General features: G+C 37.1%; 1 protein-coding gene across 1 annotated transcript in view; it reads right to left on the bottom strand.

The window, feature by feature from the left end:
* The window catches only part of LOC139708916 (protein argonaute-2-like), a 42189-nt gene extending 39364 nt beyond the window's left edge, over positions 1-2825 (bottom strand). Inside the window, exon 1 of the mRNA XM_071620881.1 lies at positions 2734-2825. Within this exon, the coding sequence (XP_071476982.1) occupies positions 2734-2770 (37 nt within the window). The 5' untranslated portion in view covers positions 2771-2825. The remainder of the gene's footprint in view (positions 1-2733) is intronic.
* Positions 2826-12745: the final 9920 nt, after the last annotated feature.

Here is a 12745-nt window from a genome sequence, read left to right as displayed (position 1 = left end):
TCCGAAACTTGGCTGCAGCAGTCAATCAAAAAAAGCAAATTTTAATCAATATCAGCTATTTAACCATGCATTGGTTGCTAAGGGAGGCCGTATCTTAGCAACCATTTGACCTTGGGGCAAAATGTTTCAGAATTTCTGGTCAGATACTTGGGGGAACATTTGGTGTGAGTTTACAGAAAATTGAAGGGGGTCGGGTTACAAATTGTCTGAAAATTGGTTGATTTGATGTGGATTGACACATTTTCATGACAATCACTTTGAGCTTTTTTTCAAAATACATTGCAGGTAGGGGAAAAAATATATTTTTAAACATTTTTACTTGACCTTTGACCTCAGTCAAAAAAATTTTCCCTATAAAATCTTTGTGCAGTATTGCATTTTCAAAAGTATCTCTGATACAAAGTTTGATTAAGTTTATGCACTGAGTAATCTCCAAGGTGCAATTTCAGTAATCCTAACTAGTACAATTTCAGCCCGACTTTTCAACCCGACTTTTGACCCTTGACCCAATGACCCCAAAATTCCTACAAGAATCATCATCAGGCAGCATATGCATTAAGTTTCATGAAGATACCCTGAGCCATTTCTGAGATATAGAAAAAAAAAGAAGAAATTTCAGCATTTTTACTTGACCTTTGACATTTAAAGTGACATTAAAGTGATGAGCTTGCACTGGTTTCAGCAAAAAATGTTACTGCTGTTTTGTCGCCAAGAATTCCACGCGTACAGTATGAGTTAATAATCTAAGCCTGTGATACGAGTCTGCCGTATTTTCTGCCTCGAGTGGAATGCAATTAAGGTGAAACTGAGGGATATTTTCTAAGATGTGATACAAGATATTTAATCAAAAAGTGGTTGATGAGTAGTAGGTCCAACTATATAGGATACATTTATGGGCCAGTCACAGCACACAGTACCTAGGTACTATCATACTATCATCAGTGTCACCGCATTTACTACAGTATGTCGTACTCTATAAAATATGTTTTCATCCTATTTTCTACATTTCTATACTAATATCCAGTACCGGTATCTAATATTACTTCAGAGACTACGATACATCCATGTTGTTGATGTCAGTGACAGTGTGTAAAAAAACTGAGTAGGCCCTACTAGTACTAATGTACTCTCATGTAGTCTAGTTGTACACTGTATTATCTCAAATTCCACTGAATCAAAATCATAGAATATACAACATTGTATAACATTAATACTAGTTAATTAGTATTTGGAACACTCATTCTAGTATCAAAAAGCCAGTCACTTGGCACTCCACAAGCTGGGCAGCATTTAGTCAACCTCCAAACAAACATTCAGGACAAAAAGGGAGCCCTAGGCAGAAGAAGGAGGTCCTCTCTCAGTGAGTTCCAGTGGTAGACTGATTCTCTATTATGAACCCACAGGATTCTTTCTATTTGCATACAAATCATAGACTATTAACAAACCAATCAAAATGCTATAAGGAAAAGAGTGTGACCTGAGGTCAAAGTTCTAAAAAACAAATGGAAAGTAAAGATGGGGTGATCATGAGCTGAACTTGAACATGAAATAAATGGGAATAGAACAAAAAAGTCATGAGGTGTGGAGATGGTTGAGAAGTAAGAAGGTACTGGAAAGTGTGTAATAGGCACAAGGAGGGGGGAAGGAATTGGGATGTATGGGAGGCCAAGTGTGAGAAGAAATGATAGGGATATATCATTTCTTGAATGATATATGATATATAATGAGTATATATCTTTGGATCAGTTTCACGCTCTTTAATACATTAGGTTATTTCCATCACTCACATAAATGTGAACCAAATCAGTCATCAGAAAGCATAGATATCGACACTAACATTAGACATTGTAATTTGTATAGTGAGGTACCCTGTGGTATACAAAATGTTGCACTTCTAGAAGTTCTACATTTGTACATCAGCAATGGTGGTGGGACTGATAAAGTCGCCTATCACCCCCCCCCCACCCCCCACCTCCTCCGGCTGCGGAGTCCTGAATATAAAAATGCATAGGGTCTACTACCCCTATAGAACTCTAACAACAGGGGGGACCCCAGTGATTCACAATCAGAATATTGATCAATTAATGGCCATGGGACCGTCCTAGTCTTCTACTGCATACAGCATGGCACGATATCACTACAATATTCCATCAAAATGTGATGACTGTTGTAAATCATTTTGTGAGAATGGACACTGGTATTTTAGTGGTAGAATCTACATTGTTGTAGTGCTGTACTGCACTACTGGCTGTAAGTGTAGTGTCTAGTGCCAGTGGCAGTGGTAGATATTTTGACGTAGATTTAGCAAATAACATAAAATCATCTAACGTTTTGTTTTGGTCTTGTCTTATACTAAATACATCACAACAACATTATGACAAGTCTTCAGGTCTTGAAGTACGGTACTCTGAATCTTGTTGTTGCTTCTCGAATTGTAGTATTCTAGACGACGTGCAGAAGTGAGGAGACAGCACAGGCATACACGTCTGATTCATCCCCGCATCATCACATACACAACAGTGCATCACTGACAAGTACACGAGCATTCATACAAGCCGCCACACACATCATATCAACATTGCACTGCATTACTATCTGTCCCGCTTCCAATGGCTGTCCCATTGAGTGAGTCACTGACACTGTGCTTTGCTTTGCGCATCAGCTGCGAACACACAGGCAGCCTAATCATTCCTGCATACAAAATACGGCCTTGTATCGCGGCATTTAACTCACCATACGGCAAATTCGGATGGGGCGGAGGTTGATACATCTTAAGATTTCAGTTCCTCATCTATCTAAGGCCCATATTTTTGACAAACACCGCGGTACGTGTCCCGAATCGTAGAATCTTTCACATCACGACCCGTATATTTCCCGACTACTACCGTTCACATCTCGATTTTGTTTGTGTTTTCTTCATCTTGGTCAGGCGGAAGTGATACTGTAGTCCCTTCCTGCATTGCAGTGTGTAGTAGAGTTCAGTGGTACGTAAGGTACGTACATGTACGTTTAGTAGGCAGGGGGGGGGGGGGGGGGGGAGCTAATAATGGAGAGAGGTCACGGTGTACGCATGCGCAGTATTATTCATCGAGGTTTCTTCTCGCTTGAAGATTACGCACTACCCGGTACCAGTATTTTGGTGTGGGTTGGTTAAATAGGTTTAGCAAACAACGAAAGAAAGCATTGAAGGTCACACAAAACATAACAAAACTGAGAACATTTTCTTCAGGAATATATTGTCCATTAAAAGACGTATATGAACATGCAGGCCAAATGAGGAGTAGACATAAATATAATATATATGACAGATATATATCAGGAAGTCTAACGTTAAATAAAAGAACCACATATCAAATATAAAGTCCTATTCAAATTCACCTTAGACTAGCAAACAAACAAACAAACAAACAAACAAACAAACAAACAAACAAACAACCAGCCAACCAACCGACCAAACAAACAAAAACATACGAACATGTGAAAAGACAGTCTCGAGATCATGACAAATAGAGGTGCCTACTAAACCAAAGATATGTCATTTCACAGTGGGCGTTTATTTATCATGATGCAAACACTGTAAGCATTGTTCTAATGCATTATTCTTTTGATACAAAATCACAAATCTAAAGAACGTAGACCTAATAAATTTTGTTTTTCATCAGAAGATCTAAAGAAGAGGGTTCGATGAATACTCTTTGAACATCTCAGTTGATAATGTCAGAAGTGGTCCTCGAAGAAAGTGTATTTATCTACAGCTGTCCTTATTATTGCATCACATCATTGTTTCTCATGAAATGTCAAATCGCGTACCCATGGGGGTAATTATTAATTCAGAGTCCTTAATACCGTTCCCACAGATGCAAAGCAGTGGACGTGTCAAGATCTTGAAAGTCAATATCTTCTTCAGATCAAGAAGGACACACTAGGCTCTGGCTCTGCACATTCTGCACCATGCGCACCTAGTGGCGGATCTACGGGGTGGGGGGTGGGGGAGGGGGTTAAAGGGTTTAAAGCCTCCCCTTGGGCTCCTTTTTTTTTTTTTTTCCTAGTCTTCGTTTTGTTTGGGATTTAGGGATTTAAACCTCCCGGAAATACTTTTTGTTTCTTTGTTTGAGTGTCATCTGATTTGGGGAGAGAAGTAGCACCAAGAATATGAAGACCACCTCCTCTTCCTTTTTTGTTTGTTTGCTGTTGTTGTGTTTTTGTTTGCTTTGTTTGTTTGTTTGTTTTTGTTTATGTTTTTATGTTGTTGTTTTTTCTTTTTTTCTTTTTTTTTTGACCAATCGGCAAAAAGCTAAATCTGCCCCTGGCATCGAGCAGGCCGTGCTTGACGGTGCATACATATACAAAAACACACACACAAACACACACTTAAAAAAAATGATATGCTTTATTGGAATTTCGTTCGATGTCATCATCGTAATATCAACAATGGAATGAATACAAACATTTATTTTGCAGATTCATATAAAAAAGACTTGCAAAAAAAAAAAACACATCAACAACACATACACACGCACACGAAAACAAACACACTCATGTATACACACTATGTAATTCTATTTTTAATGAGGTGTGCTTTCGAAATCTGAATTGGGGAGACGAAGACACACTAAATTTCTATAACATTTCGACTTTGAGCAGTCTGCCTCCAGATCCAAGGACCCGGGTTCAATTCTTGAGCATATATAGTTGTGTATTGAATCATACCGTCCCCTCTACGGTCCCGCCTCACACCCAACTGGACCCGTATGGAAGACCGGCTATTAAACTTGCAGCTGAATTTGGGCTCTCCAGCCATCTTCTCATATGAAAAATGAAACAAAGAAATTTATTTAATCATTCATTATGCACATTGTCTTCTTTTTTTAATTGATTAGTGGAGATTTTTATACAGGCGAACATGAAGACTTGTAAAACCGTGACGTCATACCTAATCTATTGCCTCTTTGACTATGATGTCACTGACATAAAAATAAGAGAAGATTTCAATTGCAATAATTTTCCTATACACTCTCATTGTTTCGGTGATTATTTCACGTCATGTTTAATTTCATACAAGGTGAACTTATGAGTTGATTTCATCATTAATTTCTTCAAAAGTATGCAAGAGAGGAATAAAGACTGAATAAGACTAGAATTTTCCTAATCTATTCACCCCTTCCTCGATTTTGATTTGTTTGTTTTGTTGTCGACTTGAGGGTGTATTTAAAGGGATGGCCGATAGTCTTGGTTGGGGTGGGGATTTAGATTTTTTTTTGCGAGATAATGACAAACTTCTTAGGAAATATGAAATAGCATAGAATTCTAGGAGGAATCGGTTTTGAAAGGCTGATATATCATTTCTGATCACTTCCCGATTTATACCCTTGTACCTCAGTTTACAGCAAGAAAAACTCCAACATCTAACCATGGTATTCGTGACATGTCTGAACGCAATCTAAATAGGCTCAGGGAGGGATTTGGGTCCGTTGACTGGTCTCCTGTCTACAACGCAGGAAATGTAAACTCATCCTTTGAGGTTTTTATGAAAATTTTGATAGAAACTTGTTAAAACGATCTAAATCTAATTATAAAAGAATACCAAGACAGCCTTGGATCACGAAATCTCTTCTTAGGTCTATTAATAAGAAAAACAGATTATTTTGTAGATACCGTAAATTCCCAAATGTTTCAACTAAATCTCGTTATGTTTGTTATCGAAATACCCTGACCTCTACTTTACGCTTAGCTAAGCAACAGTATTTTTACCGACAGTTCGATGGATGCAAATCTGATATACAGAGTACGTGGAAGGTGATTAACACAGCTTTAAAATCCAGCACTAAGGCGAATTCTCCAAATCGTATTCTGAAAGAGGGTCGCCTGATAGACAATCCAGAGGAGATGGCAGATGCATTCAATGACTTCTTCGTTAACCTTGGGCCAGATCTTGCCAAGAAAATACCTCGCTCCGGGACACCTTTTCATTCGTTTCTAAGGGATAGGAATGCACACACTTTGTTTTTTGTTCCCATTGTTGAGGAAGAAATTAAAGAAATTGTTCGCAAACTAAATAACAAGAAAAGTACAGGTGATGACGGAATTTCAGTTTTTCTGTTAAAAAACATAATAACTAAAATAATTACTCCCCTTACTTATATTTTTAATCAATCTTTGTCGACTGGAAAGGTCCCTGAAAAGATGAAAATTGCTAGAGTCGTTCCCATATTCAAAAAGGGTGCTGAAGAATCGGTTAGCAATTATCGTCCAATATCTCTTTTAACTTCAATTTAAAAAATCTTAGAAAAGCTTGTTCACAAACGAACTCTTAGATTCCTTATCAACTGCAATATTCTTTCGAATTTTCAGTTTGGTTTCAGAAAACAGCATAGCACAACCCACGCTTTGTTAGCTTTCATTGATAAAGTAGCACATGCTTTAGACGACGCTTCCCATACTATAGGTGTTTTTCTCGACTTCTCGAAAGCGTTTGATACGATAGACCATGATATTTTGCTTTATAAGTTAAGCCATTACGGCATTCGTGGGACAGCTCAAGATTGGTTTAAAGACTACCTTACTAATAGAAAGCAATATGTTTATGTAAATGGATATGAGTCTCTTTTGAAAACAACTTCTTGTGGTGTCCCTCAGGGTTCCCTACTTGGCCCGTTATTATTTATCCTGTACATAAACGACCTCCAAAATTCGTCCCAGATTCTTTCTTTCATATGCTTTGCTGACGACACAAATTTATTTCTTTCACATCGTAACTCAAACACGCTTATACATATGTTAAACAATGAACTGAAACTTGTTCAGTCCTGGATCCACGCAAATAAGTTGTCACTAAATATTGATAAGACGCATTATATGCTTTTCAGCAATTCTCTGAACTCTGTTTCTGATTATGTTAAGATCAATGGTATCAATTTAAACCAGGTAGATAGTATCAAGTTTCTGGGACTTTACATTGATAGTGATCTATCCTGGAAAACCCATATTAACTATTTAAGTAAAATTTTGTCCAGAAACATTGGAATTTTAAACAAGCTGAAATATAATTTCCCCATACATATATTACAAATTATATATTCAACAATGATTTCCCCTTACCTCAACTATGGAATTCTAGCATGGGGTAATTCGTCCAAATTTTTACTTGATTCGCTATTCCTTCTTCAAAAACGCGCCATCAGAATTATCAATAGCGCCGGATATTTATCTCATACAAATGAATTTTTTCACAAGAATAAAATTCTGAAATTGATTGATTTGTTTGATTACAATCTAGGTATTTTCATGTATAAGTACTCAACGAATGATCTTCCTGATGTTTTTCTTCACATGTTCAAAAGAAACTACTCAGTTCACAATTATCCCACCCGCCAACGGGACGCTTATCACCTTCCACGTACTCGCACAATTTTCGCGATGAAAACAATTATGTATGCGGGACCAAAATACTGGAATGACCTCCCCCCTGAACTCAAAGGTTGTTTATCACTATCATCCTTCAAATGCAAATTAAGACAGTATTTATTGAATAATTACGCTACATCAGCTCATTGAAATTCTGTTTTGTGCTGTCCAGGACTATCCCGTTATACTGTACTCCAGGGTTGTTGTCATGTAAAACCAGACTTTAAGAGCCCAGCTGTTTGCGCCCTTAAATTCTATCACTGTGTTTATGTATATTTTTCCTTCTTTAAAGATAGCTGGGACGAGGAAACAGCTGGTATTTCACATTCTCACTGCACTGCAACTGGTTGTTCGATGTCTTTTTTAATGGATTTGCAGGTGCATGTGTTCCCTTCTTAATACACGCAATGTACACATTTCTAATACTGTCTGAACGGTATCATTGTTATTGTAACTATATTAAGTCATATTGTACTGCCAGAACGACAATGGTTCATCCGCCTATATACAGCATGTGGCTTTTCCGATCCCTAACCTGCACTAGAGAGGAATTTGCTATATAACTGTATATTTGTACTTTTTTATTTTTTTTTTGTTTTTCTCTTATGTTCCGGTCATTGTTGTACCCGTGCTCCCCTTCTCAATCTTAAACTCGTTTTAAACCGGGACCTACGCTCAACAAGCTCGCTTTTTAAGTAGGTTCCTTCATATTTCTTTAGCATTCATTCACAGATTCCAAACTGAACAGATCGACTACTATTATGTTTTACATATTTGCAATATTTTATGTATGTCATGTATTTCATTTAATTTTGTTATATTTGATGTAATTTTTCATCGAGAAATATGAAAATAAATTGAAATTGAAATTGAAATTGAAAAGAAAGCAAAGTGGTCCTAATAAAAGATGGATCCCATTAAGACCTCTTTGTCCTTTGATATCTCAGCCATTTCAAAACCAAATTTCATCAAATAAACTTTGATTTCTTCTTAGAGTTGAATGCTTTATATTTCCTAAGAAGTTTCTCATCATCTCACAAAAATGTCGAAGACCTTAAGCCCCACCTCAAACAAAATTATTATACCATCCCTTCAACCTACAGCCTGTAGTGGCGGGTTGTTCTCAATATTGGGTCTTGAGCTGCAAATCTGCGCTTCTCAGGTATATCACTGCATAAGCAATAATCAATTCAACTCAGTTCAATTCAATTTTTATTTAATTTTTTCGACAAAAACAGATAGACATCACTTTTCTTTTTTTGGTAAAAGAAAATTTGACGCCTAAAACTATACGAAAAGAATGTACAATGATTGTATGCACCTCACGATAATTATACATAGTCATACAACTCAAGTATAATTAGAAGACTTGGTATACACACTATGCAAAATTCGACAAATGGAGGGACTCCCTAAAAAGACAATCAAATCAGAGCTAGACAGCATTTACAGACTATACACAATATATCCTCAGTGGCACATTTTATATGGTTCTCAGTACATATATTATTGTTGTACGTTGCACTAAATCCTGTTACCATGGTAACAATGTACATGCTCACAGCTGATTGGTTGTTTCCCATCTGCTGCTGTCATAGTGTATGCAAGCTACACCAGTTTACTATTAAGACCAGACCTTTCAGCCACAAGGGTGGAAGGGGGGGGGGGGGGCTTCATAATACCAATATTGGTTTATGCACTGACATTATATCAATGCACCTGACTCATAACCAATTGAATCAACTTTTCTTCTGATTCTAGAACCACTCCTCCCCTCCCCCTCCCCCTCCCCCTCCCCCCCCCCAATTATGGCCGACGAAAGCTAAAGGTTATAAACCGAATATGTCTATATCCGAGGCTTGACTGAAGGTTACCCGACAGAGCATCGACATTACATAAAAAGTTCATTCACTACACTATATTGAAACGCCTTTTGGATATTATGTAAGCATAAAGGGAATATCTTGTCCTCAAAGACAAAATACCGATACATTTAAAAATATTTTGTATACTGGCCTGTTGTGGTAACAATAATCATTGCCATCATTGTGAATCACAGATGTATAAAGTGCCTTATCAAATACCACTCATCGACTGGTCGAACAGGTTAAAACGCCTGATTCTTTTTTGATTTTTTCCCCTCAATTCTAAAAAGTAATCGTGATGATCTAGATGTTGTGGACCTGCTGCGCCGTAGTCTTCATGAGATTGACGTTGACTTCAGAGTCCGCCATCTGTAGCCGAGCACTGATACCGGAGAAGACCAGCGACATCGAGCGGTAGATCGGATCGCAGATGAGACGGACGACGGCATTCATCATCATGCTGGAGATGCGGAATAGGACGAAGGCGGCTTTCGTGCTCGGCTGGGCGAACCAGATGATGAAGAAGTTTAAGAAGGCGAAAGTGATGCCCCACACAAACGACATGATTGGCGAGATGATCAGCGAGATCGAGGCGTAGATGGCAAACTGTTCAGAAAAAAAAAACCAACAACCCCGAAAGAGATTCCGTGTCGGTTTACTCCAAATATTTGCTTATGACTATAATGTTATTTTCTCCTGAAGACTTACTAATGAGTTTGTGTGTGTGTGTGTGTGTGTGTGTGTGTGTGTGTGTGTGTGTGTGTTTTATTCAAGCTTATGGATATGTATTTTACTTAAACCGGGTAATATAACAAACCATTCGGATCACCTCTCCCTTTTTAAGTCATGTCACTTGGACTCAAGTTGAACCCCAGGCGTTGCTGGTATTGCTTTATCGCGCGAGACTCGGGCAAGATTCTGGTTGTCAGGGCAACCATTGCTTTTAATCTTAATAGAATGAAGCATCATTCTTAAAAACGGTTTATATCTGCTCTGACTGGTATAAGCATTTCAATACGTGCAATCAAGTTGGGCAATCCTGGGGCACGCAAGGTTTAGTTTGAGGAACGACAGGATTCTGAAAGCATTTATACACTCCAAAAAAAATCCGGGTCAGAACTGACCCGGAACCGGGTCCGTTGGGGTCACACACCGTTCCGGTGACCCGGAATGGGGTCACCCTGACTCAATTCATGACTCTGAATGGGGTCATATCTGACCCCATTCCTTGTCATTTCTGACCCGGAACGGGGTGTGACCCAAACGGACCCTTTCCAGGTCAGTTCTGATCCGGATGTTTTAAGATTGTACACACGTGAATTATGGTCTCTTAAATAATAATTATGTAAAGATGTTAGAGACTATCGCAATGCATGTTATAAGCAAAAGTTAGTGTTTGAAGATTATTTGGTGCACCTTCATCCATGTGATAGGATTTTTTTTTTAGATTTCGATGTTTGAATAATAAGCTCCCTATAGTGACTGGAAGGTATGCAAATATTCCTCGAGAGAATCGAATATGTGAATGTTGCTCCCTGAATCAGATCGGGGATGAATTTCATTATTTGTTTCAGTGTCCAATATTTGAAAATGATCGTATAAACAAGCCATGAAGAAATTTCTTTGGAAACGACGTAATGTATATAAAATGGATCTTTCATTTAACCACTCTACGCAAACAGTGACATTGGAATTAGTAAAGTTTTGTAAGGTAATTGTAGTTTATTTTGATAAACCTTGAAAAGATTTCCTTGTGTGTGATTATGAGCACTTATACATTAACCCTGTTAGAGGGTGATGATTATTTAGCTTACATGTATTGCAGGCACAGCGCCTGTTATAGAAAGTAGATAGTCTCATGTATTCGTATATTCATCTCTATTCCATGTACATGTATATATCTTCATTGCACGTTTTAGTATGTCATGTAGATTGTTATTCTTGCCAGTTTGTATCTTACATGTATTTATTTTTACTCACATACCCCAGGAGGGTGATTGAGTTAATAAACTAAACTAAAACTACGATATCCTGCATGAATAATGGGTGCTGCAGTTGGATGATGCTGGTTATTCCATAAGGTTTGTTAATCCGAAAGTGAAATAAATGAAACAAATTCCCTGTAGATGTTCGATAATTTGAAAATGAAACAGAATTTGTTAAGTCGAATATTATGTGGCGTTATTCCGAAAGTTATTCCGAAGGTTTGTTAATCCAAAAACGAATTAAGATTCGTTATTCCGAGTGTTCGTTAATCCGCAAATGAAAAGAAAGAGCGTACAAATCGAAAGTCGAAGCTATAATATGAACCTTTTTTTTATTCGTATTCGGATGAAAGGAATGCAATATTGTTTTGGTTGAGATGGGGATTCACGTTTTAACTTTTTGCTAGATAATGGAGAAGCCAATTATATGAAATATCAAAGTTTACATTTTGATGAAAATCGGTTTTGGAATGGCTGAGATATCCAGAAACAAAGAGATCTTGAAAGGTGGGACCCACCTTTTATAAAGACCATTTTGTTTTACTTGTTTTTGGATATCTCGGGCATTTCAAAACCCATTTTCATCAGAAACATTTAATTCCTCTTAGAATCGTATGCTCTTTAATATTCTATATAAGTTGCTTCTAATTATCTGGCAAAAAGTGTTGAAACCTGAATCCCCATCTCAACTAAAACTATACCATCCCTTTGGAAAGATTTCCAATTATGTTGCCTATACTCTGTTGGAATTGCTGGAGATTACAGTAATAATAACGATAACTGCTATATTGTTTCCAAAAAGCGGTTTGCGATAAGAGGAGTATGTATATATACATATATATATATATTTGATTATATAGCTGGATAGATAACATCGGAAAACAATAGTCATGTTCTGATATCATCAGACTATAGCAATATTCAAGAGCACGTGGTGAAATCACCTGGAGTGAGATACTCATTGCAGGAAAGAAATTAAAGGCAAGACAAAAGTTATAATGTGTTAAATATCATTTTCATGATGCGATTGCATAAGGTATGCATATCAGAGAGTATTTAACATAAAAAAATAATAACGGTCCCCGTGTCACATCAGATTGCCTGAGTGACAAATATTATTATATATATATATATATATATATATATATATATATACATATATATATATATATATATATATATGTATATATATATACATATGTCTTAAAAACAAACTGGTAATTACTTTGTGGTACCAATACGTGCAATCTCAACATGTTTATATATATATACTATGTATTTTAAATTGTGTCATCATAGCTATACAAAATTATACTTACATGGGTCCACTTATAGATGTTCTCGTTGACAGATTTCATAAAAGGGAAACCTTTGGTCGTGACAGAACTCTTGAATGTGTCATCGAATGTCACCTGTGTGTGCAATTAATTCAATATATTTTAATGTCCAAATAAATCACTGTTTTGATAGAGGGTAATATACCGTATGTCC

This window comes from Diadema antillarum, unplaced genomic scaffold, assembly GCF_040938485.1.
Source record: "Diadema antillarum isolate AM-2024a unplaced genomic scaffold, OU_Dant_1.0 seq00001388_RagTag, whole genome shotgun sequence".
In the NCBI taxonomy this organism is placed as follows: Eukaryota; Metazoa; Echinodermata; class Echinoidea; order Diadematoida; family Diadematidae; genus Diadema; species Diadema antillarum.
The sequence above is the reverse complement of the archived record's forward strand: the minus strand, read 5'-3'. Positions and strand labels throughout refer to the sequence as shown.